General features: G+C 65.4%; 1 protein-coding gene across 2 annotated transcripts in view; it reads right to left on the reverse strand.

The window, feature by feature from the left end:
* Positions 1 to 27,781, reverse strand: part of NAV1 (neuron navigator 1) — a 43,605-nt gene extending 15,824 nt beyond the window's left edge. For both annotated transcript variants that reach the window (XM_084868546.1, XM_084868545.1), the window contains exons 1-10: positions 27,646 to 27,781; positions 24,999 to 25,346; positions 7,772 to 7,910; positions 6,886 to 7,174; positions 5,427 to 6,138; positions 3,499 to 3,912; positions 2,726 to 2,767; positions 2,406 to 2,554; positions 1,234 to 1,404; positions 913 to 965 (exon numbers count right to left, since the gene is read on the reverse strand). In XM_084868546.1, the coding sequence (XP_084724672.1) occupies positions 913 to 965; positions 1,234 to 1,404; positions 2,406 to 2,554; positions 2,726 to 2,767; positions 3,499 to 3,912; positions 5,427 to 6,138; positions 6,886 to 7,174; positions 7,772 to 7,910; positions 24,999 to 25,346; positions 27,646 to 27,680 (2,352 nt within the window). In that variant the 5' untranslated portion in view covers positions 27,681 to 27,781. The remainder of the gene's footprint in view (positions 1 to 912; positions 966 to 1,233; positions 1,405 to 2,405; positions 2,555 to 2,725; positions 2,768 to 3,498; positions 3,913 to 5,426; positions 6,139 to 6,885; positions 7,175 to 7,771; positions 7,911 to 24,998; positions 25,347 to 27,645) is intronic.
* Between the last annotated feature and the right edge of the window lie 110 nt (positions 27,782 to 27,891).

The raw sequence follows: 27,891 nt of genomic DNA on the forward strand, positions 1-27,891 counted from the left end.
CAATTGCACACGCAGTAAACTGCACACACGCAGTCAAGTGCAGACATGCAATCAAGGGCACACGTGTTCAGTGGCTCACGCAGTAGACTGCACACATGCGGTCACGTGCACACATGCACTCAAGGACACACAGGGCCAAGGGCACACGTGGGGTCAGTCGTACACACGCAGTAAATCACTGACACACGCAGCCAATCGCACGCTCAGTAAAACACACACACGTGGTCAGGGGCAGGCACGCATCAAACGCATGTGTGGTTGACTGTCCGGCGTGGGGGGCGGGGGGGGGGCTCCGGAATGCACCTGGGGACCCCGTCACCTCCCCACAAACGCCGCCCGCTCCCCGGGGTGCAGAGCGGGCTCCACCACCAGGGGGCTCTCCAGCCTCGGAGCGGGCGGCAGGGGTGCTGGGTGCTCAGAGGCCAGACCGACCAGGTGCCCTGGCTGCAGGGGGACTTCCCGCCCCGCCCCCCGCAACCCAGGGGCCCCGGCTGCGGGGGGACCCCTCCCTCAGGGGCCCAGGCTGGAGGGGACTCCCTCCCCCAGGGGCCCCGGCTGCGGGGGGACCCCTCCCTCAGGGGCCCAGGCTGGAGGGGACTCCCTCCCCCAGGGGCCCCGGCTGCGGGGGGACCCCTCCCTCAGGGGCCCAGGCTGGAGGGGACTCCCTCCCTCAGGGGCCCAGGCTGGAGGGGACTCCCTCCCCCAGGGGCCCCGGCTGCGGGGGGACCCCTCCCTCAGGGGCCCAGGCTGGAGGGGACTCCCTCCCCCAGGGGCCCCGGCTGCGGGGGCCCCTCCCCCAGGGGCCCAGGCTGGAGGGGACTCCCTCCCCCAGGGGCCCCGGCTGCGGGGGGGCCCCTCCCTCAGGGGCCCAGGCTGGAGGGGACGAGGGGCGAGGAGGAGACGGGCGCTCACCGAGGAGTACGTGGAGGAGGCGCTGGAGGCCAGGGACAGCACGGAGCCGTGGACTGCAGAGAACAGAACGGGGCGGGGAGGGGGGGTGAGCTCCGGCCTGGGGGCCCCGGGGCCCGGGAGGGAGAGGGGGTGCTGGCTGCACAGGGCGTCCCCCGCCCGCCCGCGCCCCCACCTCTCCGCGCGGGGGACGGGCTAGAATCCCGGGGACCCCGGGGAAAGCCGGCCGGCCTGGCTCCGCAGTGGAGGGCCGGCCTGGGCGCCGGGCGGTCAGGGTTCGGTTCCCGGCCGGGGTGCGGGCTCCGTCCCCGGGGGCAGGCTCACCGTCGTCGGCGGGGTCTCGGAAGGACCCGGACCGGATCATGCCCTTGGGCCTGTCCGCCAGGGACAGGGTGCTGCCGGCCTGGGAGCCGCCGAACAGCTCGAAGGCAGCCTCGTGGGTGGGGATGCTGTTGGAGCGGGTGATCCTCGGCGTGGCAGCCGCCGAGGGGCTCACTGGGGGGACAGAGGGGGCGGGGGTCACGGGCGCCCAGGGCCTCGGGGCCGGGAGGGGGCCGGGAGGCGGGCGGAGGGGTGTGCGGGCCAGCGGGGCGGGGCTGGGGGTGCGGGCGGAGGCACAGGCCGGCGTGGCTCTGCGGTGGAGCGTCGACCTAGGAACCAGGAGGTCCCGGGTTCGATTCCCCATCAGGGCACAGGCTCGGGCTGCAGGCTCCATTCCCCCAGCGCGGGGCGTGCAGGAGGCAGCCAGTCCAGGATCCTCTCTCATCCTGGATGTTTCCCTCTCTCTCCCTCTCCCTTCCTCTCTGAAATCGATAAAAGTATACTTTTTTTTTTTTAAAAAAAGAGAGAATCTGTAGAAACCGGTGTGGCTCAGTGGATAGAGCGTCGGCCTGCGGGCGGAAGGGTCCCGGGTTCGATTCCCGGTCGAGGGCATGGGCCTTGGTGGCGGGCACATCCCCAGTGGGGGGGCGTGCAGGAGGCAGCGGATCGATGTTTCTCTCTCATCGGTGTTTCTAGCTCTCTCTCCCTCTCCCTTCCTCTCTGTAAAACACAAAAATCAATAAATTAAAGAGAGAGAGAGAGAGAGAGAGAAGAATCCTTCCTTCCAGCCTGGCTTCGGAGAGGGTGTGGCCAGCAGGGGGCAGCGGTCAGCCCTAGGGGCAGGGTGTGAGGGCCCCTGGGCGTCTCCGGGGTTATAGGCAGATCCGTCCTTGGTCCTGGGCCCTCAGCCAGCCGTCCCCCCGCCTCACTGCAGCCCGACCGCCCAGGGCAGACGCCCGGTCACCTGGGGGAGGGTCCGCACCCCCCCCCCGGGGCCGCCCCCGGGGTCGCTCAGACCCGCGGCCACGAGGGCCCACTGCGCCGGCCGGCCGGCCGGGGGCAGCCGGCCGACCAGGATCTCAAAGACGCGTCTCCATCTCCTGGGGCGAGCAGACGCGGGCCCCTCGGGGCGACCCCCTCCCCCGCCCCCTGCTGGCGGGCGGCGAGGCACTGACCCACGCTGGCGAGCTGGCCCTTGGCGCTCAGGGACAGGGGCAGCGCGGGCGGCGACGGCAGCTCGGCGGGGTCCTGGGGTTCGGGCAGCCCCCCGATGGTGTGCGAGTGCCTCCTCTCCTTGGGCTCCTCCTGGGCCTGGAGCTGGTACCTGCGGGCGGGGCGGGGGGCGCGGTGTGGGGGCGGCCGAGGGGGCCGGGGGGCGGGACAAGGGGAAAGGGGAGTGGGGAGGGGGCCCCTAGAGGGGCAGGGCACCAGGACCCTCCCCCCCCCCCCCCCCCCGTCATGGCTGGTCACCAGGGGGGGCAGGAAGCAGGGTTACCTGAGCCCCTTCTTGGGCAGCGTGTTCCGATCCCGCTGGCCACTGTGGGGGGAAAAGCAGGATAAGCGTGTGGGCCCCTCAGAGAGGCCGAGGCCGGGCCCTGGGTTCGAGGGACTTGAATGCAGACCATCGTAACTGTCGGCCCCACTCTCTCCACCGACAAAGGGAGGCGGCCCACGAGCTGAGAGGTTCCTCTCAATGGCTCGATGCTTTCCTCCGGCCGGAAAGCCGGGGGTGGGAGCTACGGAGGTCACATGACGGTGGATGGAACCAGGCCACGAAGTCATAGGAATGACGTCACAGAGGCGACGTCATAGGAACAATGTAAGATGATGTCATTGGAATAATATCATAGAGACATCATCATAGAAATCATGTCAGATGTTATCAGAACGACGCCATAGAAACGATGCAAAATTGATATCACAGGAACGATGTCATAGGAACGTCGTCATAGAAACTATGTGACAGGAATGATGTCATATGTTGTCGGAATGATGTCATAGAAATGATACAGAATCAATGTCACAGGAATGACGCCACAGGAATGATGTCATAGAAAGCAAAGGATTTTTGGTGACAGGTCAAGCTAGCTATGCGATCTTTTTTAAAAAATTAAATAAAGGGAGGAAGCAGGGAGAAAGAGAGAGCGAGAGAAAGGGAGAGAGACACATCGATCGGTGCCTCGGGCGCCTGTCTCTGCCAGGGCTGTGGGAACTGTGACTGAGGCACGTGCCCCGGATCCCCCCCGGGCTCGGCTGCCGTCCACCCACCTGTCCGCCTGCCCCGTGCGGGGGCTCCCGCTCCAGGCCGGCTCCTCGGCCTCCTCCTCGGGGGGCGCGGCCGGGGGCGCCGGGGCGGGGGCCGGCAGGCTCATGGGCACCTGCAGGGACTCCATGCTGCGGTGCAGGCCGGAGAGCTTGGGGAACAGGCGCGGCTCGGGGGGCGCGCCGAAGGCGCTCATGAGCTCCAGGCCCTGCGAGAAGCTGGCGGAGTTGATGTTGAGGATGGGGGCGGGGCTCGGGGTGAAGCAGGAGGCGGGGAGGGGGCCCGCGGCCGCGGCCGTGTGCAGGTCCGGCAGCTTCGGGGCCAGGGCGTCGGCGGCCGGCGGCAGGTCCAGGCTGTTGGAGTTGACCTTGTCCAGGTTGGCGAGCGCGGGCGGCTTGACGAAGCTCTTCACGGCGGCCCTGGGGGGGGGGAGAGGGAGGAGACGAGGAGACGCTTAGAACGGAGGAGCCGAGAAGTCCCCGCCCGATGTCCTTCCTGTCCGGCTCCGGGCCGAGTCTGAGGCTCAGCCCAACGGCCGAGGCCAGAAGGAAACCCGAGGTCTTGCTGGGGACCCCCTCGAGTCTCTATTTTTTAAAATATATTCTTATGGATCTCAGAGAGGAAGGGAGGAGGAGAGAGAGAAACAGCCAGGATGAGAGAGCATCATGGATCGGCTGCCTCCTGCACGCCCCACAGTTTTGGGAGAAGGAGAAGGAACTGGGATGCAGGGAGTGGGAGAGAGACCCTAACCCTAGCCCTAACCCTAACTCCTTTCACCCTAAGTCCTAAGCCTAACCCTAACCCCTAACTCTAATCTTTAACTCTAACCCTAATCCCTACCCCTAACCCCAACCCTAATACCTACCCCTAACCTTAGCCCTAACCCCTAACCCTAACCCCTAATTTTTTTTTCTTAATATGAAATCCCCCAGTTTATTGTATAATATTTTATTATTTTATTTTATTGATTTTTTTTACAAAGAGGGAGAGAGATAGAGAGCTAGAAACGTTGATGAGAGAGAAACATCGACCAGCTGCCTCTTGCACACCCCCTACTGGGGATGTGCCCGCAGCCAACGTACATGCCCCTGACCGGAATCGAACCTGGGACCCCCTCAGTCCGCAGATCGACGCTCTACCACTGAGACAAACCAGTTTCGGCATAGTCCCTAACTTTGAATCTTAATACTTACCCCCTAATCTTAACCCCTAAACCCCAACCTCTAACCGAACCCTAACCCCCAACCTCTAACCCTAATACCTACCCCTAACCTTAGCCCAAACCTCTAACCCTAACTCTTAACTCCTAACCCTAACCCCTAACCTTTCATCTTAATACCTACCCCTAACCTCTAACCCCTCACCCTAATCCCTAACCTTTAATCTTAATACCTACCCCTAACCTCTAACCGCTAACCCTAATCCCTAAACCTCTAACCCCAACCTTAACTCTAACCCTAACCCCTAAACCCCAACCTCTACCCAACCTCTAACCCTAATACCTACCCCTAACCCTAACCTTAACCCCTAACCCTAAGGTGACCACACATCCTGCTTTTGGCGGGAGAGTCCCGATTTTTAACAATTTGTCCCGCGTCCTGCAGGGTTTTAAAAAAGTCCCAATTTTTGGCCGCAACCGGTGTGGCTCAGTGGATAGAGCGTCGGCCTGCGGACTGAAAGGTCCCGGGTTCGATTCCGGTCCAGGGCACGGACGTTGGTGGCGGGCACGTCCCCAGTAGTGGGCGTGCAGGAGGCAGCTGGTCGATGTTTCTCTCTCATCGACGTTTCTAGCTCTCTGTCTCTCTCCCTTCCTCCTCTCTGTAAAGAATCAATAAAATATATTTTTTTTAAAAGTCCCAATTTTTGGAAAGAACGGACCGAGCTGGAGTGGACGGACGGGGGGCGGCCGGCTGGCCGGCCGGGCGGGCGGTACCTGACGGGGGTCGGCGGCAGCTCGGCCAGCTTGGCGGCCGGCGGCGGGGGGCCGGCCTGGCTCCTGGGCGTGGTCTCGGGGGAGCCGATGCTCTTCAGGGAGACGCTGTCGGGGTCCAGGGCCACGGCCTTGGCCTTGGCCTTCTCCTTCTCGCGGTCGGTCTGGTTGACGGGGGCCGGCCCGGCCCGCCCGCCGGCCGCCTTGGTCGGCTCCTTCAGGCGGGAGGGCGCCAGGCCGGGCGGCTTGGGGCCCAGCAGGCTGGCGTCGATGCTGCTGCTGACGGGGCGGGGCCCGGCCCGGCCGCCGCCGCCCGTCACGCTCATGGCGCTGGACTTGGCCGGCCGCGGCAGGCTGCGGTACTGGATGGCGGAGCGGGCGCCGGGCGCCAGGAAGCCGGGCTCGGGGCCGCCTGACACGTCCAGGCTGGTCTTGCGCCCGCCGGCGGGCTTCACGGGGATGCCCGAGGACTTCTGGGCCTTGCCCAGCGTGGCCGAGCCGCCCGGCTGCAGCACCGTGGCCGTGCCCGTGGCCGGCGGCGGCTTCTTGTAGCCGAAGGAGCCGGCGGCGGGCGGCCGGGCCAGGCCCGAGGGCGGCTTCTTGGCGTCGGCCAGGCGGTCGCGGCCGGCGTCCGAGGAGGAGCGCTGGAGGCCGGCCGTCCGCACGGCCAGCTTGCCCTTGTCGGCCGCCGCCGCCGCCCTGCCCTCCGGTTTGCCTGGGAGAGAGAGGCCGGGGGGGGAGGGGAGGGGAGGGGAGAGAAGGCGGATCCGTCAGCCACACAGCACGCTTTTCTTAAAACAAAAACTAAACACAGCCCCGGCCGGTGCGGCTCAGCGGACGGAGCGTCGGCCTGCGGACGGAAGGGCCCCGGGTTCGGTTCCGGTCAAGGGCATGGACCTTGGTTGCGGGCACATCCCCAGTGGGGGGGGGGGGGGCGTGTAGGAGGCGGCTGATGGATGTTTCTCTCTTATCCATGTTTCTAACTCTCTATCCCTTACCCTTCCTCTCGGTAAAAAAAAAATAAAAAAAATCGATAAAATATACTTTAAAAAAATACACCTAAATACATTTTAATTGATTTCAGAGAGGAAGGGAGACGGAGAAAGAGAGAAACATCCATGAAGAGAGGAAATCATCAACCAGCTGCCTCCTGCACACCCCCCAACAGGGATGTGCCCACAACCAAAGTCCATGCCCTTGAGTGGAATTGAACCCGGGACCCTTGAGTCCGCAGACCGACGCTCTATCTGCTGAGCCAAACCAGCCAGGGCCCCGTCCCCGTCCCCCATCCCCATCACCCCCAACCCCCCCATCCCCGTTACCCCCCACCCCACCCCCGTCCCCGTCCCCCCTACCCCCCCACCCCCATCCCCGTCCCCCGTCCCCGTCCCCGTCCCCCGTCCCCGTCCCGGTCCCCGTCCCCGTCCCGGTCCCCCGCCCCCGCCCGCCCGCCCCGGCTCACCGGCCACCTTGAGGGCGCTCTGGGCCGTGTGGGTGAGGGGGGAGGTGACGGCCACGGGCGGGGCCTTGGTCCTCCGGAGGGACCCGGCGGGGCCCAGGCTGACGGGCTTCTTCGCCTCGGCCTTGGCCTCGTCCCCGCCCTCCGGCCGCTCCCGCCGCCACGTGGCGCCGCCGGCCTCCAGCTTGAGGCTCCCGCTGCCGTAGTCCGGCTTCCGGGGCTTGTCCTCCGGCTCCCCGAGCCAGCTCAGCCCGCTCTCCGCCAGCGAGCGCTTCTCCGCGTCCGTGCGCAGCTGCCGGGCGGGCGGGGGGCGGGGTCAGGCGGAGGGGGGGGCTCCCGGCTCCTGGGGGGCTCCCGGCTCCTGGGGGGGCTCCCGGCTGCTGGGGGGCTCCCGGCTGCTGGGGGGCTCCCGGCTGCTGGGGGGCTCCCGGCTGCTGGGGGGCTCCCGGCTGCTGGGGGGGCTCCGGGCTGCTGGGGGGCTCCCGGCTGCTGGGGGGGCTCCGGGCTGCTGGGGGGCTCCCGGCTGCTGGGGGGCTCCGGGCTGCTGGGGGGCTCCCGGCTGCTGGGGGGCTCCCGGCTGCTGGGGGGCTCCCGGCGGCTGGGGGGCTCCCGGCTCATGGGGGGACTCCTGGCTGCTGGGGGCCTTGCTCCCCCGGAGGCGGCCGGCCGCCCAGGCTGCCCACCCACACCGGGGGGTCCAGCAGAAGACACCCCACGCATCCGACTGCTTTCTTTTTTTTAAAAAAAGATGAGCCCTGGCCGGTGTGGCTCAGTGGGTAGAGCGCCGGCCTGCAGCCCCAAGGCCCCTGGTGCGGGCGGAGGCCCCAGTCCCCAGGCCTGGCCCGGCCCGGCCACATGCCCGGGTGCGGCCGGCCGCGAACTCACGCACCACGATGGCGGAGCTGCGGCGGGAGGCGGTGGGGGTCGTCGGGAGGGAGTTGAGGGACGAGCTGGCGTTGAACTCCTCGGAGCTGAGGTTGTCGGAGGCATCGCTGAGCCCGCTGCTGATGGAGCTGCTCTCATCCCAGCTGCGGGGGTGGGGGGACAGAGGTCAGCGGGGGGGGGGGGGACAGAGGTCAACGGGCAGGGAGAGAGGTCAGCGGGGGGAGAGGGGTCAGTGGCGGGGGGAGAGAGGTCAGTGGGGGGGACAGGGGTCAGCGGGGGGGAGAGAGGTCAGCGGGGACAGGGGTCAGCGGCCGGGGACATAGGTCAGCGGGGGGGAGAGAGGTCAGCGGGCGGGAACAGGGGTCAGCGGCAGGGAGAGAGGTCAGCGGGGGTAGAGAGGTCAACAGGGGGGGAGGGGGGCACAGAGGTCAACGGGCAGGGAGAGACAGGGGGTCAGGGGTCAGCGGGGACAGGGGTCAGCGGGGACAGGGGTCAGCGGCCGGGGACATAGGTCAGCGGGGGGGAGAGAGGTCAGCGGGCGGGGACAGAGGTCAGTGGCCGGGAGAGAGGTGGACAGGGATCAACCCGATTGCACAAGCCAGGCCCTGCTGCCTACAGACGGCCTCCATGCTTGTTTTTACAACTGATCTCAGAGAGGAAGGGAGAGGGCGAGAGAGAAACATCCATGGTGAGAGCGAGTCATGGATCTGCTGCCTCCTGCACGCCCCCCACTGGGGATGGAGCCCACCACCTGGGCGTGTGCCCTGACCGGGAATCGAACCCTGACCTCCTGGTTCCTAGGCAGACAGTCTATCCCCTGAGCCACACAGGCCGGGGCGTCCTATATAATAAATGAACCCCCACCCAGGGCTGCAGGAGCGGCAGATTCTCCCTCTCTTGTTCTCCACCCCCTCCCCACCTCCTGGCACTGAAGCCAGGGTCCGAGGACACGCGGGGGGGGGAGGGGGGCATCTCCTCTGCAGGTGCAGGGCTGCGGGGAGGCCAGGGACTCTGGAGGCGGCTGTTTGTGTGGACGTGGACACGTGGCCGGGCCGGGCAGGCACACCCTCCCCGCTGGGACCAGCCCGGACGCCCCGGCAGCTGGTGGCCGGCACTGGCCGCCGGCCCAGACGGCTCTCCCACAGGGTCCCCCCCCCCCCCCCCGCGGGCCGGGGCCGCCATCCCACAGGCGTGAACGGCCGGGGGCTGCGGGCAGACACGCGGTGACCACACAGGGAAACCCTGCTGCTCCCGGGGCTCTGGGGCGGGGAGGGGGTCAGGCTCGGACACGGAGCCGGCCTCCTGGTGTCTGGAACACGGGCGCCTGGTGCATCAGTCAGAGAGGTGGCAGGGCCCGGCGCCCGCAGTCCACACCGGGACACGGGGCCACGTGCCCCTCCGAGACCCCCTGACCGCTCAGCCCGCCAGCGGCTCAGACCCCGTGGATACAACCCCATCGCGGCCTCCGCACGGCTCACTGGGCCCCGCTGTGGGGAGGGGTGACTGCAGGGTGGGGGGGCGGACGGAGAGGTGAGGACGCAGGGAGCCGGGAGACGTGAGGGCCTGTTTCCGAGCTGCGGCGGCCGCGGGCGGACGGACAGACGGCGGGACAGAGGGACGGGGAGACACAGCAGAGTGCGGAGCCCAGGCCCGGCTCCCTCGCCCCCTCCCTCCCTCCCTCCCTCCCTCCCTCCCTCCGTAATCAGGGCCAGCTGTGAAGGATGCTGACTCCGCGCCTGCTTGTTTGCCTTCTCTCCGGTTTCAGGGAGTCCCCCCGCCTCCCACAGGGGAGGGCAGGGGTGGGAACCAAGGCCCTTTCCTCGCCTTTTCCTTTCTTAAAATATATTCTATCGGTTTTTCACAGAGAGGAAGGGAGAGGGACAGAGAGCTAGAAACGTCGATGAGAGAGAAACACCCATCAGCCGCCTCCTGCACGCCCCCCACCGGGGATGTGCCCGCCACCAAGGTCCGTGCCCTTGACCGGAATCGAACCCGGGACCCTTCAGTCCGCAGGCCGACGCTCTGCCCGCTGAGCCACACCGGTTTCGGCTGTTTTTTATTTTTATTTTTTTATTTTTTTACAATTTTTTTTTTCTTTTTCTTTTTCTTTTTTTTTTTAGATATATTTTATTGATTTTACACAGAGAGGAATTGAGAGGGACAGAGAGTTAGAAACGTCGATGAGAGAGAAACATCGACCAGCTGCCTCTTGCACCCCCCCACCCCCACTGGGGATGTGCCCGCAACCCAAGTACATGCCCTTGACCGGAATCGAACCCGGGACCTCTCAGTCCGCAGGCCGACGCTCTATCCACTGAGCCAAACCGGTCCTGGCTACAATTTTTTTTTTCTATTGATTTCAGAGAGGAAGGGATGGAAAGGGAGAGACAGAAACATCCATGATGAGCCCTAACCCAGTGGTCGGCAAACTGCGGCTCTCTGGCCCCTGGAGGGCGGCTCTTCCACAAAACCCCACGCCCTGGGCGGGTCTGTGTGGAAGACGTGGCATTAGGAGATGTTTACGTTTGAAACATGTGGCTCTCCAGAGAAATTCCAGTCGTGCTGTTGATATCTGGCTCTGCGGACTGAAGAGTTTGCTGACCAGTGGCCTAGCCGGTGTGGCTCAGTGCATAGAGCGTCGGCCTGCGGACTGAAGGGTCCCGGGTTCGATTCCGGTCAAGGGCATGGACCTTGGTGGCGGGCACATCCCCGGTGGGGGGTGTGCAGGAGGCAGCTGATGGATGCTTCTCTCTCATCGATGTTTCTAGCTCTCTATCCCTCTCCCTTCCTCTCTGGAAAAAATCAATAACATATATTTAAAAAAAGAAAAAAGAAAGAAGAAAGGAAACCTTACAAGTCACACAGGCCTGGGGTTAACGGGTCCTGGGGCTGCATCTTCGGTCCTCCCAGCCCTGCCCCTCCTCCCCCCTCCCCGTCCTTCTCGCTCTCTAGAAACACGAGGGCAGACCACGGGCCACGCCGAGGGTGTGTAATTGTAAGGCTGGTCGAGAGGGAGACAGGAAGGCAGCGTCATGGTGTGGCTGACACCGAAAACCCTCCCCGGGGCCTGCCCTCCGCCCGCCCGCGTGTAGGAGAGACACCGCCGCTGCCTCTGGCGCCTCCCAAACCTCACCCCCCACCCCCATCCCCACCCCGAGACTGTGTCTCCGAGGTCGCTGTGATTGACTGACATATCGGGACCTATTATTAACGCGTTATTAACGGCCGGGCGTACGCTGTGATTGGAAATCTTTACATCAGGAAGGAATGTAGGGCACACACACACTGGGGATGTGCCCGCCACCCAGGCCCGTGCCCTTGCCCGGAATCGAACCCGGGACGCTTGAGTCCACAGGCCGACGCTCTATCCTCGGAGCCGCACCGGGGAGGGCGAGGGTTCCTTTCTTGCCAGCTGGCCCAGCGTCCATGCTCACATCTCCGAAACCCTCAGAGTAAGGACACTCAGGCCCGGCCGTGGGGCTCCGGGGCGGAGCGCCGACCTCGGAACCAGGAGGTCAGGGTTCGAGTCCCCGTCAGGGCACAGGCCCGGGGTTGTGGCGGGCTCCATCCCCAGCCGGGGGCGTGCAGGAGGCGGCCGGTCCATGATGCTGCTCTCTCATCATGGATGCTTCTCTCTCTCTCCCCCCCTCTGCCTTTCTCCCCGAGATCAATTAAAAAAAGAAAAGAAAAGGGGAGAAAAGGCAGGAACGGGAGCTGGCGAGCGCCTTTGATCCAGGACGTACGGAAGGTGGGCTCACCCCCCTCTCACCCCGGGGTGCAGGGGGGGCAGGGTCAGCGACCAGGTCGGAGGGAGGGGCCTGTCCCTGTTAGAGGTCCCTGTGCCTTCCCCGTCGCCTCCAAATTAGCTGCTTTCGTGGCTCCGCTCCTCCGTTCGCCCACGGCCTCCTCTCCCCGCCCAGCCCGAGCGGCCGGGGGGGCCCCCGCCCAGCACGAGGGCTGAATAGCACATTGTGCCTGGGGTCAGGGGTCGGGGTCAGAGGTCGGCATCCGAGGGAAGCCCACTCTGCCCAGTCAAAGACCTTCCTCCCTCCCTCCCTCTCTCTCTCTCTCTCTCTCTCTCTCTCTCTCTCTCTCTCTCTCTCCCTCTCCCTCTCCCTCTCCCTCTCCCTCTCCTCTCTCTCTCTTCCCTCCTTCTCTCTCTCTCTCTCTCTCTCTCTCTCTCAGACTGAGCCCATCTCCCACCCACTCCCAAGCCTCGGACAAAAAGAAGGAGAACAAAAAGGCATCTTAACGCCGAACCCCGGAGTGGCTGCCGGGGTCTGACCGGAGGGAAAGACAATAACGGACATGGCAGGTGTTCGAGGTAAAACAAAAAACACACAAAAACCACAAGAAAGGAAACACGCCCGGCCCAGGCAGGACATGCTGGCCACGAGGGATGAACGGAGGGAAAAACATAACCGACATGACACCCCCACCGGCGTGGCTCCGTGGGCAGAGCCCCGGCCTGCAGACGGAGGGTCCCGGGTTCGATTCCGGCCGAGGGCACAGACAGGCTCCATCCCTGGCCCGGCTCAGGGGCGCGGGCGGAAGGCCACCCATTGATGCGGGTGTCTGTCTGACTGTCTCTCTCTCCCTCCCTCCCTTCCACTCTCTCTGAAATATCATTTTATTGGGGGGGGGATCCTCGGGTGAGAATGAACAAAAATAAATAAGCAAGCGTATTCACACGTAGAAATAAATACGGACACACATTAAAAGCCACAAACGGACGTGGGGGTCCGGCTGGGTGAACGCCGAGCCCTGCCCCCTGCCCTGTCCGCCCCTCCCGTCCCCCAGGCCGGGAGGAGAACCGTCCCTGTGACCCGAAAACAGGTATTGGGGTGGAGTGGGGGTAACCATGCTGAGAACAGCGGGGCCGACTGACTAGGGGGATCCTGGGGGGGGAACCTGGGTTCCAAGGCTGGGCGATCCTGTGGGGGCTTCAGGCCTAATCCTTAGAGAGGTTTATAAATATATTTTATTGATTTTTTACAGAGAGGAAGAGAGAGGGACAGAGAGTCAGAAACATCAATGAGAGAGCATCATGGATCGGCTGCCTCTTGTACAGCCCCCCACTGGGGATTTGCCCACCACCAAGGCACGTGCCCTTGACCGGAATCGAACCCGGGACCCTTTCAGTCCCCAGGCCGACGCTCTATCCACTGAGCCACACCGGCTTCGGCTCCTTAGAGAAGTTTAAAAACAAAAACAAACAAACAAAAAAAAAACAACCAGGAAGACGGCAGTGAAAATAAAATGGAAAGTTCACCCGAATCCAATGCCTCAGGCTACAGACGGCAACACAAACACGTCTCCGGACTAGCCACCCGCCCATCTCCCCATCCATCTATCCGCCCGCCCGCTGTGCTCAAACCCTCCCTCCGGGCTCAGAAGGGGGCTGGCAGCTTCCGGGGTAAAGCTGCTGAAAACCTATTTTTAAGCCTCAGGCAGAGGAGGGACCCGCGGGATCAGACCCCCTGGGGCAGGCCGGTCCGGAGGAGGATTTAGGATAAGCCCGGGCGGCCTGCAGGGCCGGGAATGAGAGCCTCATAGTGTGCGGGGCAGGGGTTCTGTTTGACCCGGCTGCTCTGTCTCAGGAGCTCCGATCAGACCGGACCGGACCGGACCGGACCGGCGCCAGAGAGCCCACAGGCACACGGCACCGGGACCCTCGGCCGTCCGACCCGGGCCGTCCCGTAAGCTGGGCGGGAAGCAGCTGGTTTGGGCGCTGCCGCCCCAGCATCTGGTCCCGCCCCGGGCCGCTCTGCCCGGGGGCCTCTGTGGGACGAGCAGGTCTTATTCACACCCCCCCCCCAGCTCCGGACCCCCTGATGCCTGCACCCCGGGCTTCCTGCCCAAGGACAGACACGGGGGCGGGGGGGGAATGAGCAGGAGAGCAGGGTCCCGAGCGACCGGACCAGAAACATGGGAGCCGGGGCCTCTGGAGCCATAAGCCCCAGACCTGAGGGGCCAGGAAGCCAGCGGCTCCCATCCCGCTCAGCTCACCCTAAGCTGGTCACAGAGAGCCTGGGGGCCATGTCAGCCATCCCCCCCCCCCCATCCCGACACCTCACACCTCTAACGGCCTCCGGCGCCTGCAGGGGGGGGTCTCTTTGATCCCCCTCCGCCCCCCATGGACCCCGAACGTCCTTCTTATGCGGGAGGCTCAGCGCTGCCCCCAGAGGCTCTCCGAGGCCGGCAGCCGGGGTCCTTAGGGTTTACAGCCGGAGGGCCTGACCTCCCTTTAACTACATCCCGCCGCCCGCCCACCGTCCTGAGCATCCGGCCTGCAGGGGAGGGAACCGCCCACCCCGCCCCACAGGCAGAGGCAGGGCAGGTGCCCCGCGCCCGGCCCCGCACCCCTCCCTGGACCGCGGCGGGCAGGCCCCCGCCAGGGCCCACCTGCCCGGCCGCCCGTTTCCGGCGAGGGGCCCGGTGAGTCGGCAAATCGGCAAACCGCGGTGGCCTCGGTGCAAAGCCCGGGCGTCCTGGGCGAGGCAGGGAGGGGTGAGGCGGGGCGGGGAGCAGAGGAAGGGGGCGGGGAGAAACCCATTCAAACAGAACGGTGGCCTCCCTCGGACAGGGCAGCGAGGGAGGGGAGGTGTGAGGGGCAGGGAGAGGGGGTGGGGAGCGGGGGGGGGGCAGGGAGAGCACGGGCGGGGGGAGGGGTACGGCCCAGGGTAACGTGCCTTGGGCACCCCAGTTTGATCTGAAGGGGGTTCCGGCTGCAGAAATGGGGAGGTCTGACTCCCGGCTCCCCCTTCTCCCGGCCGAGGTCCGAAGAAGGGTCCCGGGTTCGATTCCGCTGGGGGGGGGGGGTGGTGGTGGCGCGTGTGGGATGAGGCAGCGAAGGGATGTCTCTCTCTCCGTCCACGTTTCTCTCTCTCTCTCCTTCCTGCCACTCTCTCTAAAAAGTCAGCGCAGACACATGCTGGGGCGCGGATCCACAGAGCAAACACGGAGGGAGCGGCCGTCTGTCCTGCGGGGCGGGGACCCCACAGTCCGGGGCCAGCAGGACTCCGGCTTCCAGGGACTCCCCTCCCGGGCGGGGCCACTTCTCCGGCTCCCACGTGGGGGCCGGGGGAGACCTGGCCCCGCCGAGGGAGCTGGAGCGGCCGGGCGGCCGGCCGGGGGCCAGTCTGGGCTCCCGAGGGGCGAGGTGTCGCAGCCCCCTCCCCAACCTCCCTCACCCCACGTCCCGGGCCACGGGCCAGGCAGACCCGGCCCCTCCTCCTCAGGCCCCAGGGACCCCGATCCCCTCCTACTCCATGGGGAGCCTGGTGCAGAGTCCTCACCTCTCAGGGCTGGCTGCCCACCGTGCCCCCACAGGGCACCCCCACCCCAGGGTCCCCCTCCCCCAGGGACCCCCATCCCCGTCCCAGGCCCGCGCCCTCTCGGAAGGATGGGTGGGGGGCGGTCACAAATCCCATCCACGCCCCTCAGTCCCCCCTTCTCCCCCACCTCCTCCTCCTTGCAGCCCAGGAGGCACCCAGAGCTCCCGGGGTTGGGGGGCCGTGGCTGAGCGGGGTCAGGGGCTGCACCCCCTCCTGGATCTCGGGTCCCCAGCACCCCCCGCCCCCCACGGCCTCCCTGCACCCATCCAAGTTCAATCAAGTTGTGCCATTATCTCAGCTCCGATCCGGGCTCCGGGGGTCCCAGCGAGGCCCGGCCTTCCTGCGCCTCGGTCCGCCCGGACCCCCGCGCACCCCACACCCGCCCCGACCCCCCCCCCCAAATGCCCCGGCCTCGTGCATGCACCGGGGAGGCCGCTGCCCCCCAACCCCCAGCCCAGGCCAGAGGCGACCCCCCTCCCCGCCGGCTGCAGCCGCGGGGGCCGGTTGGGGGGCCCCTATGGGGGGCTGCAAACCGGACCCCAGAACCGGGTCCGGGGGGGGGGGCGCGGGGCTCACCTGCGGGGCAGGCGCAGGGCCCGCCGCGCCCGGGGCGGGGGCGGGTGCAGCATTCTCCCGGCTCCGGCCATTTCGGGGGGCGCCGGGCCCCGAACCGCCGTGCACCCCGAGCCCGCGCTGGACCGACCGAGGGAGCGCCGGCCACGCGGAGGCCGGAGCCCAGCCGGCGGCCCCCGCCCCTCGGCCGGCCCCGCCCCCGTTAAAGGCGCAGCGCCCGTTTCCTCCGCTCCGGCTCCGCCCCGGGCCCACGGCGCGCGGGCCCTTAACGGCCGGGCAGGTAGACAAAGGGACGCCGCAATGGCCACCCTGGGGGCCCCTAGAGCCGGGGTGCAGCGGGGCTGGGGGGCCGTGACCCTGGACAACCAGGGGAGCGGGAGGGGGGTGGTCCGGAGGGAGCCGGGGTGCAGCGGCCCGGGGCTGGGAGCTGGGGGTGCAGCCGGGCAGGGAGCCCCGAGGTCCTCCGGCTGCACCCGGTGCAATGGGGTCCCAGAGCCGGGGTGCAGCGGGCCCTGGGCTGGGAGCTCCCAGATCCTCCGGAGGGGGGGGCCGGAGCGGCGGGGGCAATGGGGTCCCAGAGCCGGGGTGCAGCTGGGCGGGGTCTCCGCCCCCATCCGGGCCACAGCGGTGAACGCCTGGGGTGCCAGCGGGCACAGAGGGGAGGCCCCCTGAACTCCAACCTCCCAGGGCTTCCTCCCAGCCGCCCCCTCGGCCCTGTCCAGGCTGGGGAAATTAGAATAAATTAGAATAAATGCTGGGAGCCAAGTCCTGCCCAGAGGCTGAGGGCCAGGCCGGGGCTCGGGGACCTCCCCACCCGGGGGTGGGGGGGATAGGGGGGGTGGGGGGTGCCACCCGCCTCCTGCGACCTCCGGGTGCGGCCCAGCCTGTCTCCAGCCCCGGGGACTGGACGCTGGGAGCCGGATGTGCGTGGGGGTGGGGGTGCGGGGACCAAGAGGGTCTGTGCCTCCACCCAGGGGGATTCCGGCCGATGGCGGGAAAGGGACCCTCCAGGAGGGGGTTGTACTTTTTCTATTTATTTTTAAAAATATATATCTTATGGATTTTTACAGAGAGGAAGGGAGAGGGATAAAGAATTAGAAACATCGAGGAGAGAGAAACATCCATCCGCTGCCTCCTGCACACCCCCCTCCGGAGATGTGCCCGCCACCAAGGTCCATGCCCTTGACGGGAACCGAACCCAGGACCCTTTGGTCCGCAGGCCGGCGCTCTGCCCACTGAGCCACACAGCAGGAAAGAAAGAAAGGGATGGGTGCCCGGCCAGCATGGCTCAGCGGTGGAGTGTCGGCCTAGGAACCAGGAGGTCAGGGTTCGATTCCCGGTCAGGGCACAGGCCCGGGTGGCAGGCTCCATCCCGAGTGAGGGGCGATCGGTGGTTCTCTCTCCTCGTGGGGGTTTCTGTCCCCGCTCCAGCCCTCTCTGAAATCAGTGGAAATATTTTTAAGGAGTGGGGTCCAGTAGCCGGGTTCCCCATGTTTCAGAGGCGGTGTGCCGATGACACCCCAATTTCTTTGAGCCACAGAAACACGGCGACAACATCACTACAACACTCTCCCCTCACCCCGGACCCGCCCCCCCCCCCCCCCCCCCGTCACTAAGACGCCCTCGAACCTCCCTGGGCAGCGTTCTCCGGGCTGCTCAGTGCCATAGCCCTCACCCCCGCTCCCAGGCCAGCCGGGCTCAGGAGGGAGGTCTGAGGGTCGGGGGCACAGCCCTCACCCCCGCTCCCTGGCCAGCCGGGCTCAGGAGGGAGGTCTGAGGGCCGGTCGGTCGGGGGCACAGCCCTCACCGCCGCTCCCAGGCCAGCCGGGCTCAGGAGGGAGGTCTGAGGGCCGGTCGGTCGGGGGCACAGCCCTCACCGCCGCTCCCAGGCCAGCCGGGCTCAGGAGGGAGGTCTGAGGGCCGGTCGGTCGGGGGCACAGCCCTCACCGCCGCTCCCAGGCCAGCCGGGCTCAGGAGGGAGGTCTGAGGGCCGGTCGGTCGGGGGCACAGCCCTCACCGCCGCTCCCAGGCCAGCCGGGCTCAGGAGGGAGGTCTGAGGGTCGGGGGCACAGCCCTCACCCCCGCTCCCCGGCCAGCCGGGCTCAGGAGGGAGGTCTGAGGGCCGGGGGCACAGCCCTCACCATCGCTCCCTGGCCAGCCGGGCTCAGGAGGGAGGTCTGAGGGTCGGGGGCACAGCCCTCACCCCCGCTCCCCGGCCAGCCGGGCTCAGGAGGGAGGTCTGAGGGCCGGTCGGTCGGGGGCACAGCCCTCACCGCTGCTCCCAGGCCAGCCGGGCTCAGGAGGGAGGTCTGAGGGCCGGTTGGTCAGTGCCACAGCCCTCACCGCCGCTCCCAGGCCAGCCGGGCTCAGGAGGGAGGTCTGAGGGCCGGGGGCACAGCCCTCACCATCGCTCCCCGGCCAGCCGGGCTCAGGAGGGAGGTCTGAGGGCCGGTCGGGGGCACGGCGCGGGGTGGAGGGGAGGAGAGGCAGGACGCGGTGTCCAGAGCGCGGTGTCCAGAGCTCGGCCGAGTCCAGCTGCGTCTTGGGAGCCAGGGCCAGCGGGAGGAAGGGGCCCCTCCAGCTGCCTCCCACTCTGCAAATATTTACACGACCTCCGAGGAGACCTGCCGCCCCCACCGGCAGCGGGGCCGCGGGGGCTCGGAGAGGACACCTCCCGCCCGGACAGAGAGCTACTGTTCCACTGTTCCGGCCGGCGCAGCACCCCGCCCCCAGCCGCGGGGCCTGTGTGGCTCCAGAACACGGGCAGATGGGCGATGGGCACGGGGACAGGAGAGGTAGCTTCTGCCACACGGACCGAGGGACCAGGGCTGGCCTCCCTGGAACGTGTGTGTGTGCCCGTGTGCCTGTGTGTGCGTGCACATGTGTGCACATGTCTGTGTGAGTGTGTGCCTGTGTGTGAGTGTGCACAGGCGTGTACATGTCTGTGTGTGCCCGTGTGCGTGTGCACAGGTGTGCACATGCCTGTGTGTGTGCTTGTGTGTGCCTGTGTGTGAGTGTGCACATGCCTGTGTGAGTATGTGCCTGTGTGTGTGCACAGGTGTGCCTGTGTGTGAGTGCGCACAGGAGTGCCTGCCTATGTGTGAGTGTGCACAGGAGTGCCTGCCTATGTGTGAGTGTGCACAGGAGTGCCTGCCTATGTGTGAGTGTGCACAGGAGTGCCTGCCTGTGTGTGAGTGTGCACAGGTGTGCCTGCCTGTGTGTGAGTGTGCACAGGAGTGCCTGCCTGTGTGTGAGTGTGCACAGGTGTGCCTGGGTGTGAATATGCATGTGTGTGCCTGTGTGTGAGTGCGCACAGGTGTGCCTGCCTGTGTGTGAGTGTGCACAGGTGTGCCTGTGTGTGAGTGTTCACAGGTGCGCCTGCCTGTGTGTGAGTGCACTGGTGTGCCTGTGTGTGAGTGTGTGCCTGTGTCTGTGTGGGTGTGTGCATGAGTCTGTGGGTGTGTGCGTGTGTGCTCATGGGTCTGTGACCTTCGAGCTCAGGTCCCTGGGCTGGAAGCAGTGGTTTAGAGCAGGCGGAGCAGCCACTGCTCCAGGCTCTCCATCCCGGAGCTGGACCTCTGACCTCTGAATCTCTGACCTCTGACCTCTGCACCCAAACCAAAACACAGTCTCTCTGAGCCTCAGGCCCCTCCCAGCAGCCAGCCTGCCCTCCAGGGTCCAGCACCCCCTTCACTCTATAACGAGACCAGAGTCTCCTTTCCGAGCTGTGGGTTCCCCCTGGTCCCAGAGGCCTCTCCTCCCCAGACCTGCCAGGCAGACCCTCTGCAAACGAGTCCGATGTCCTCGCTCCCTCCCCGAAGCCTGCCCGGGGCCTCCCGCTTGCCCCCTCGGGCCTCACCTCTGACCCCTCTCCCCTTCCCCTGGACCTCACTTCTGACCCCTCTCCAGGCCCCCTCGGACCTCACCTCCAACCCCTCTCCCCTTCCCCTGGCTGCAGCCACACCGCCCGCCCTGCGGGGCCCTGAGCACCCGCCCATCCTGACCACAGGGCCTTTGCACGTGCCGCCCACCCCCTGGCCCCATCTCCTAGAGCCCGCCCGCGCCCCGGCCCCTCCCTGCCGCTGCCCCAGCCGCCCCAGCACCGCCGGCTGGGCCGCCCGCGCGACTCCTGTGGCGGCGGCAATAATGACACTCAGCGGAGCCCCAGCGCCCGGGAAGCCCAGCCCTGGGCCTGTCCACAGGGTGGGCCGCCCTGCCCGGCCCTGTCATCGGACCCAGGGGGCCAAGACAGAAGCCAGAGCGCGGGGCCGAGGGAGGCGAGACAGAAAGGGGAGGAGGAGAGGAGGGGTCAGGGGTGAGGATCTGTCCCCGTGTCCCAACCTGGAGACGCCCACAGGGACAGGGGACCAGAGACCGACCCTTCTGCCCGGCCGGTGTGGCTCAGTGGTGAGCGTCCACCTATGAACCTGAGGTCACGGTGTGATTCCCGGTCAGGGCACAGGCCCGGGTGGCGGGCTCCATCCCCAGTGGGGGGGGGCGTGCAGGAGGCAGCTGGTCCATGATGTTCTCTCATCATGGAGGTTTCTATCTCTCTCTCCCTCTCCCTTCCTCTCTGAAATCCATAAAACTATATTAACAAAAGTAAATAAATAAAATAATAGACCAACAGCCCTGACTGGCGTGGCTCCGTGGGTAGAGCGTCGGCCTGCAGACTGAAGGGTCCCGGGTTCGATCCCAGTCAAGGACATGTGCCTTGGTTGCAGGCACATCCCCAGTGGGGGGCGTGCAGGAGGCAGCTGAATCGGTGTCTCATCGATGTTTCTCACTCTCTATCCCCCTCCCTTCCTCTGTAAAAAAATATCAATAAAAAATATATTTAAAAAAAGAAAAAGAGAAAAAGAATAGACCAACCCAGAAAAGCACAAAGAAGCCGGGGCTCTCGGGTCACTCATGGGTAGATTTCCAACAACAACAACAAAAATATATATATAAAAAAATGAAATATTTAAAATAAAATCTAAATAAATAAATAAAACATTTAAAATAAAATACAACCTGGGTTTTCCAGGAGCGCCATCTCCGAAGCACCCAGTTGTATGCACAATAAATCTTCTATTTATTTATTTTGCTAATTCTTACCGAGGACATTTTCCCAGGAATCTTAGCGAGAGCGGAGGAAGGGAGGAGGAGGCTCACGAAGCCAGAGGAGACAGGCAGGTGGGAGGGCCACACCCATCTCCTCCACTTCCCCAGTCTCCGGCCTGATCATCAACCAAATTGTCTGCCATCCGCCCGGGGAGGCCGGCAGGCAGCGCGATTGTAGGTTACTAGGACACGGGGAGGGGGGGGGGGGCGGCTCCCAGGGCACGCAGCTTCCGCCTGCATCCGTTGCCTTGGCGACCAGCATCCCTCCAGCCGGGGGACGGGGGCCCCTCTGGAATACCTGGCTCCCTCCCGCCTTCCGCCAGCCCCGTGGGGTCTGCGGGGGCCCCAGCCACGAGGCGGCCGGTCCCACCCCAAATGGGGGGAGGGGGTGCGAGCTACCGTCCTTCTGTTTTAGGAATGAAGGGGTGTGCTTCCAGAGCTGGGGAGGGGGGTCTCTCTGACTCTACACCCTCCTTCTTTTCCTCCCCACCTTCCCTCTTTTTTAAAAAAATTTTAATATATATTTTTTGTTGATCTGAGAGAGGAAGGGAAAGGGAGAGACAGAAACATCAATAATGAGAATCAGGGACCGGCTGCCTCCTGCACGCCCCCTCCTGGGGATCGAGCTCACACCCCAGGCCTGTGCCCTGACGGGGAATCGAACCCTGGCCGCCTGGTTCAGAGGTCGATGCTCAACCGCGGAGCCACGCCGGCTGGGGGGCTATTTCCCTTTATTTATTGATTGATTGATTGATTGATTTCAGAGAGAGAGAGACAGAAACATCCATCGGCTGCCTCCTGCACGCCCCCTACTGGGGATTGAGCCCGAAACCCAGGCAGGTGCCCTTGAGCAGAATCGAACCTGGGACCGGGCCGACGCGCTATCCACTGAGCCACACCGGCCGGGCCATCCCCCTCCTTTTAGATCTGACGCGATTCAAGGGCAAAACCTGCTTCCTTTCTGAAGCCGACGTTGGGGCCTCCCCAGCGGGGGACCCCCATCCCCCCTGCGCCCCGAACCTCATGGTGCCCGGCCCAGCTGCCCCTGGGGGGTCCCCCCCCGGGAGGGGGGCAGCAGAGGCCCCGGCCGCTCTGCACGGCCCGGAGCTGTCCCTTTAAGGCCGGGCGCCCTGGCTCGGGGAGCACAGAGCCAGCTGGGAGGAGGCGGGGGCCTCTGGTTTATTTTATTTGACATTTTTCAACGTCAGGGCACTTCAGAGCCAGAGAGGAAACGATTCGCAGCTGCTCCAGGGCCCCAGGCGCAGTTCAAGGGGACAGGCCGGGGCGGGAGGGCAGGGGGAGGTGACGGAGGGGTGGGAGGGCGAGGGGGGGAGCCTGGGGCCTCCAGCCACACACGGACACGGAACAGCGGGCCCCGGAGGAGCCACCAGCCCGCTGTCTCTCCCCCCTCACCCCCCGCCCGCCCCTCAGCCTCCAGCCGCTTCCAGAGCCGCCTGCTCGCGCGGCCGGCAGGGAGAGGCAAGAAACATGTACGGCGACGAGCAGCGAGGACCTACCCCCGAGATGACCCAGCAAAGCCCTCGTTTAAAAAAACTCTAAATATATTTTCATCGATTTCAGAGAGGAAGGGAGAGGGAGAGAGAGAGAGAAAACATCAATGATGAGAGAGGAACATCCATCAGCTGCCTCCAGCACACTCCCTACTGGGGATGTGCCCGCCACCAAGGTCCATGCCCTTGACCGAAATCGAACCCGGGACCCTTCAGTCCGCAGGCCAACGCTCTATGCACGGAGCCGCACCGGTTTCGGCTGCTTTTAATTAAAAATATATATATATATATATATATATATATTTCATTGATTTTTCACAGAGAGGAAGGGAGAGGGATAGAGAGTTAGAAACATCGACGAGAGAGAAACACCAACCAGCTGCCTCCTGCACCCTCTCCACTGGGAATATGCCTGCAACCAAGGTCCATGCCCTTGACTGGAATCGAACTCGGGACCCTTCAGTCCGCAGGCCAACGCTCTGTCCACGGAGCCGCACCGGTCAGGGCCTTATTGTCATTTTTTAAATGACTGTCTTTTTGTTCATCCTCACCCGAGGACATTTTCCCCGTTGACTTTTAGGAAACATGGAAGAGAGAGGGAAAGACAGAGGGACACATCGACGTGACAGGGACACACCGATGGGCTGCCTCTCCCGCACGCGCCCCGACCAGGGCCCGGCCGGGGAGGAGCCTGCGACCGAGAAACGTGCCCTTGACCGGAATCGAACCCGGGTCCCTTCTTCCGTCCGCAGGCCGGCGCTCTGTCCGCTGAGCCGAGCTGGCCAGGGCCCCACACCCCTTATCTCCGGATTCCAGACAGAACTATTTTTAGAAAAAGAAATTCCTCTCCTCTTTTCAGGAGGCAAAGGTGTCCAAGCTGTCACCCCGGACACTCCGCAGCCGCAGCCGAGGGTGCCCGGTGTCACCGCGGGGACGGGTCAGGCGGTGATCCTGTGGGTGCCAACTTTTCAGTGGCTCCTGGACAGCTGGCCTGCTTCCAGGGGAGGGAAGCGGGCGAAGGAGACGAGCATGAAACACTGGCTCACTTAGGAAAATGTGAAAACAGCCGACACCGGTGCGGCTCAGTGGATAGAGCGCCGGCCTGCGGACGGAAGGGTCCCGGGTTCGATTCCCGTCAAGGGCAGGGACCTTGGTGGCGGGCACATCCCCAGTGGGGGGCGTGCAGGAGGCAGCTGATGGATGTTTCTAGCTCTCTGTCCCTCTCCCTTCCTCTCTGTGAAAAAAATCAATAAAATATATATTTTTAAAAAATATATGAGAATAGCCCAGCTGCCCCTCCCGCCCCCTCCTGCCCGGCTCCAGCTCGGACGGAGCACAGGGGCGCGGCCGGCTGGCTTCCCCGGGCCCCAGCTGCAGGCCGGCCGGCCGAGCCCAGTGCGTGTGAGGTCTGAGGTCGGCCCGGGATTTTCGGGCCATAAACAACCCCACTGGCGTCAGCTGTTTTGCTCGGAGCAGCCGGCTCCGATGGACGGCCCCGCCCGGTCCCTCCCGGTCCCCCTCCCGGTCCACCCCTGGGCGGGGGGGGGGGGGGGGCGGGGGCCGGGGGCGGCCTGGGACATCTTCTCGAACCCGCGGGGGTTTTCCCGGGAGAAGGGGTCCCGGTCGCTGCCCGTGCGGCCCCTCGGGAGGTCCCGGCACCTCTTTCTCCCCGTCCGCCCGCTCCCTCCCGGCTGTCACCCCGTCTCAGTGGCCCCACAAACCCCACCCCGCCGTCCACTGGGGCTGGAAAAGATTCAGAGGAGCCTGGCCTGCAAGGCTCAGGGGTGGAGCATCCACCTAGGAGCCAGGAGACCATGGTTCGATTCCCGGTCAGGGCACAGGCCCGGGGGGTGGGCTCGGTCCCCAGGGTGGGGCGTGCAGGAGGCAGCCGATCCATGATTTTCTCTCATCACCGATGTTTCTTTCTATGTCTCTCCCCCTCTGCCTTCCTCTCTGAAATCAACAAACATATATTTAAAAAAAGAGAAAGATGGACGGGCAGAGGGTTTGAGATGGGGGCGGGAGGGCACAGACAATCCCCGGAGGAGCAGACAGGGGGGTAGGGGGAGGGGGAAACGGGTAAAACGGGGACGCGGGCTGGGACCCCCTCACTCACCCCACACTTCCCCTCCAGACAGACAGGTGGGGGCTTGTCACCCTCTGTGCACAAACGGGGAAGCAGGTGAGGTCGCCCAAGGTCCATGCAGAAGCGCTGGGATCAACCATCTTTCCAGGGCCCCTCCCACCTGCCAGCCTTTTTTTGAAGGTCAAGGACTAGGGCGGGGACACCATACAATGACAGCCAGGGGGGCCAATGAGAGGGGGCATCAGCCCCACAGAACAAAAATGACAGCCAGGGGGGCCAATGAGAGGAGCCATCAGCTCCAGAGAACACAGAATGACAGCCACCGGGACCAACGAGAGGAGCCATCAGCCCCAGAGAACAAGAATGACAGCCACCGGGACCAATGAGAGGAGCCATCAGCTCCAGAGAACACAGATTGACAGCCACCAGGACCAATGAGACGCTGGCCCTGCCCACCACACCCAAGTCCAGAAGGACCCAGTGCATTCATTTCAGGGGCGACGGAGACCAGCACACGGAGGCCCCCTGTCCCAGCACAGCAGACACGTCCGGGATCCCCCCCCAGGTCCCCCTGAGCCCCCCGAGCCCCGCCCCGCCCCTCCGAGGGCCCGCCCTCACCCGGTGGTGATGTCCTCGTCCTCCGTCAGCGTCTTGCCCATGAGGTCGCTGTCGCTCATGTAGCCGGACTTGAGGTCGGCGTCCTCGGCGTCCAGCCGGGAGATGTGGGTGAGCTTGCTGGGGCTGCGCATGGGCATGGTGTGTGAGTAGTGGGCCCGCTCGCCCTGCAGGTACCAGGCGGGCGGCCCCTCGGCCCGGCAGCCCCCGCCCGCCGAGGGCGCGTCGCCCGCCTGCAGCCGCGGGCTGGCCTGGCCGCAGCGCCAGGACAGCGGCGACGAGCGGTTCGACAGGCTGGACACGCTGCGGGGGTTGGCGTCGTCGCTGTCGTAGCAGGTCATCTCCAGGGAGCTGGGCGGGGGCAGAGGGCAGAGGGCAGAGGGCGCGAGTCACTGGGGGCAGAGCCACTTCCTGTCCCCTACAGCCTGCCCCCCGGGACCCCCCACCTGCCCCAGCCACCTCCTCCGGGCCCTCACCTGCCCCAGCCACCTCCTCCGGGCCCTCACCTGCCCCAGGCCCCTCCTCCCGGAGGCCGTGGGGACCATAGGAACCTGTGCCAACAGCAGGAGTGGCCCTGGTCCGTGGTAGCCAGAGAGCCAGCCGGGCTCTCAGAGCCCTTTCCCATAGAGGGAGACAGAAGCCAGAGACCTGAGACCACTCCCTCTCCCCCCTTCTCCCCCCAGCATCGCCTGCCTGGGTCAGGCTGCTCTGTTCGGCCTGGGGTCAGGCTGCTCTGCTGGGCCTGGGGGCTGCCTGCTCTGCTGGGCCTGGGGTCAGGCTGCTCTGCTGGGCCTGGGGTCAGGCTGCTCTGCTGGGCCTGGGGGCTGGCTGCTCAGAGTACTCGGCCTGGGGGCTGGCTGCTCTGCTCGGCCTGAGGTCAGGCTGCTCAGAGGCCGTGGCCCGGGAGCCTGGCGCCTGGGCCTTCCCCGGGGGGAGGGAGGAGAGGCTCAGGGTGTGACCTCTTGGCACTGGGGGCTCCTGCCTTCCTGGCAGGGGCGGGCCGGCCACCGGGGTCCCGGGTGGGAAGGAGGAGGATCCTGGAGATTTCAGCCCGGCCGGCCGGCGGCGTGGCTCAGGGCCGGAGCCCCTCACGGGAACCGAACCGGGACCCTCCCGTCTGCGGGCCGAGGCCCAGCCCCGCGGTCGGCAAACCCCTGCATCCACGGAGCCCACTGTCCACAGCACCGCGACGGGCGTGTCTCCGGAGAGCCACGTGTTTTCCACGTAAACGTCTCCGGACGCCACGTCTTCCACCCAGACGCACCCGGGCCGTGGCGTTCTGTGGAGGAGCCGCCCTCCGGGGGCCCGAGAGCCGCCGGTGGCTCGCGAGCCGCCGTTTGCCGGCCACGGGCCTAGCCAACCCGGCCAGTGGCCTGCTTCTAGCTCCACTTCTGAGCCGTGGCAATCCCCCCCTGGGCTGGGAGGCTGGCGAGGTGGTGAGCTCCCCGTCGCCGGGGGTATGCAGACGCTGCGCTCTGGCTCTCACTGGGGCCGAGGAAGGCCTTTGCCCGCGCCCCCTCCTTCCCCCGCCCCGCTTCCCCGTCCAGCTGCAGAGGCGGCCGGTCCCCCTCAGCGCCTTCCTGTTTCTCACCCCCACGGTTTCCCAACCCGGCGGCTGGCTGGCTCCCTGCCCCCCGGCGCTGAGGCATGAGCTCATGTGGGCAGCCCCGGAGCCGGGGGGAAGCTCTGAGTCACAGGGGCTGAGGCCAGGATGCCCTGCGGGGGGCGGGGAGGGGGGAGAGACAGCAGGAGGAGGGGGGGTCACTGCAGGAGGGCGAGGCTCCAGCAGCTGGAGGCGGCCAGGCCCCCGGGATGGGTGGGGGGGCGCCCCACACAGCACAGCCTCCGGGGGACACTGTGTGGGGCCCCCCTGAGCTTCAGGCCAAAGAGACAAGAGGGCCTGTGGCTCTGTGGCTGAGCGTTGACCTATGAACCCGGAGGTCCCGGTTCGATTCCCGGTCAGGGCACAGGCCCCCGTGGCGGGCTCGATCCCCAGCGTGGGGCGTGCAGGAGGCAGCCGATGAGCGATTTTTTTCTCTCTCTCTCACCGTGGATGGTCCTCTCTCTCTCCCTCTCCCTTCCTCTCTGACATCAATAAAAACACAGGGAACCGAGCCAAAACCGGTGCGGCTCAGTGGATGGAGCGTCGGCCTGCGGACGGAAGGATCCCGGGTTCGATTCTGGTCCAGGGCATGTACCTTGGTTGCGGGCACATCCCCGGTGGGGGGCGTGCAGGAGGCAGCTGATGGATGCTTCTCTCTCATCGATGTTTCTAACTCTATCCCTCTCTCTTCCTCTCTGTGAAAAAATCAAAAAAAAAAAAAAAAAATAGCGAACCGAACCGAAACTGGTGCGGCTCAGTGGATATAGAGCGTCGGCCTGCAGACTGAAGGGTCCTGAGTTCGATTCCGGTCAGGGGCACGTACCTTGGTTGTGGGCACGTTCCCAGTGAGGGAGCGTGCAGGAGGCAGCTGACGGATGTTTCTCTCTCATCCATGTTTCTCACTCTCTCCCTCTCCCTTCCTCTCTGTAAAAAACTTAAAATAAAGTATATTTTTAAAAAAAAAACACACACAAGGAACCGAACTGCAGAGCGAAAGGCCCCCCTGTGGGGAGGGGGACCCCGCGGCGGGACCCCGCGGCGGCTCACCTGTGGGTCACCTGGGACCCCCGCAGGCTGGACATGGTCTCCTCCAGGTTCTGCCGAAGGTCCAGCACGTTCTGCACCGTCCTCTTCCGCTGGGACTCCGGGTCTGGGGGGGAGAGGGAGAGAGGGAGCCAGTGAGTGAGGGGGACCCACCGCCCCCCAGCTGGTGCCCCGGTCAGACCTCTGCTAACATGGCCACGGCCACAGCCACAAACGCACTGAGGGCCCCGGAGCACTGAGGGCCTCAGA

This window comes from Pipistrellus hanaki (assembly GCF_964339955.1).
Source record: "Pipistrellus hanaki genome assembly, chromosome: 20".
NCBI lineage: Eukaryota > Metazoa > Chordata > Mammalia > Chiroptera > Vespertilionidae > Pipistrellus > Pipistrellus hanaki.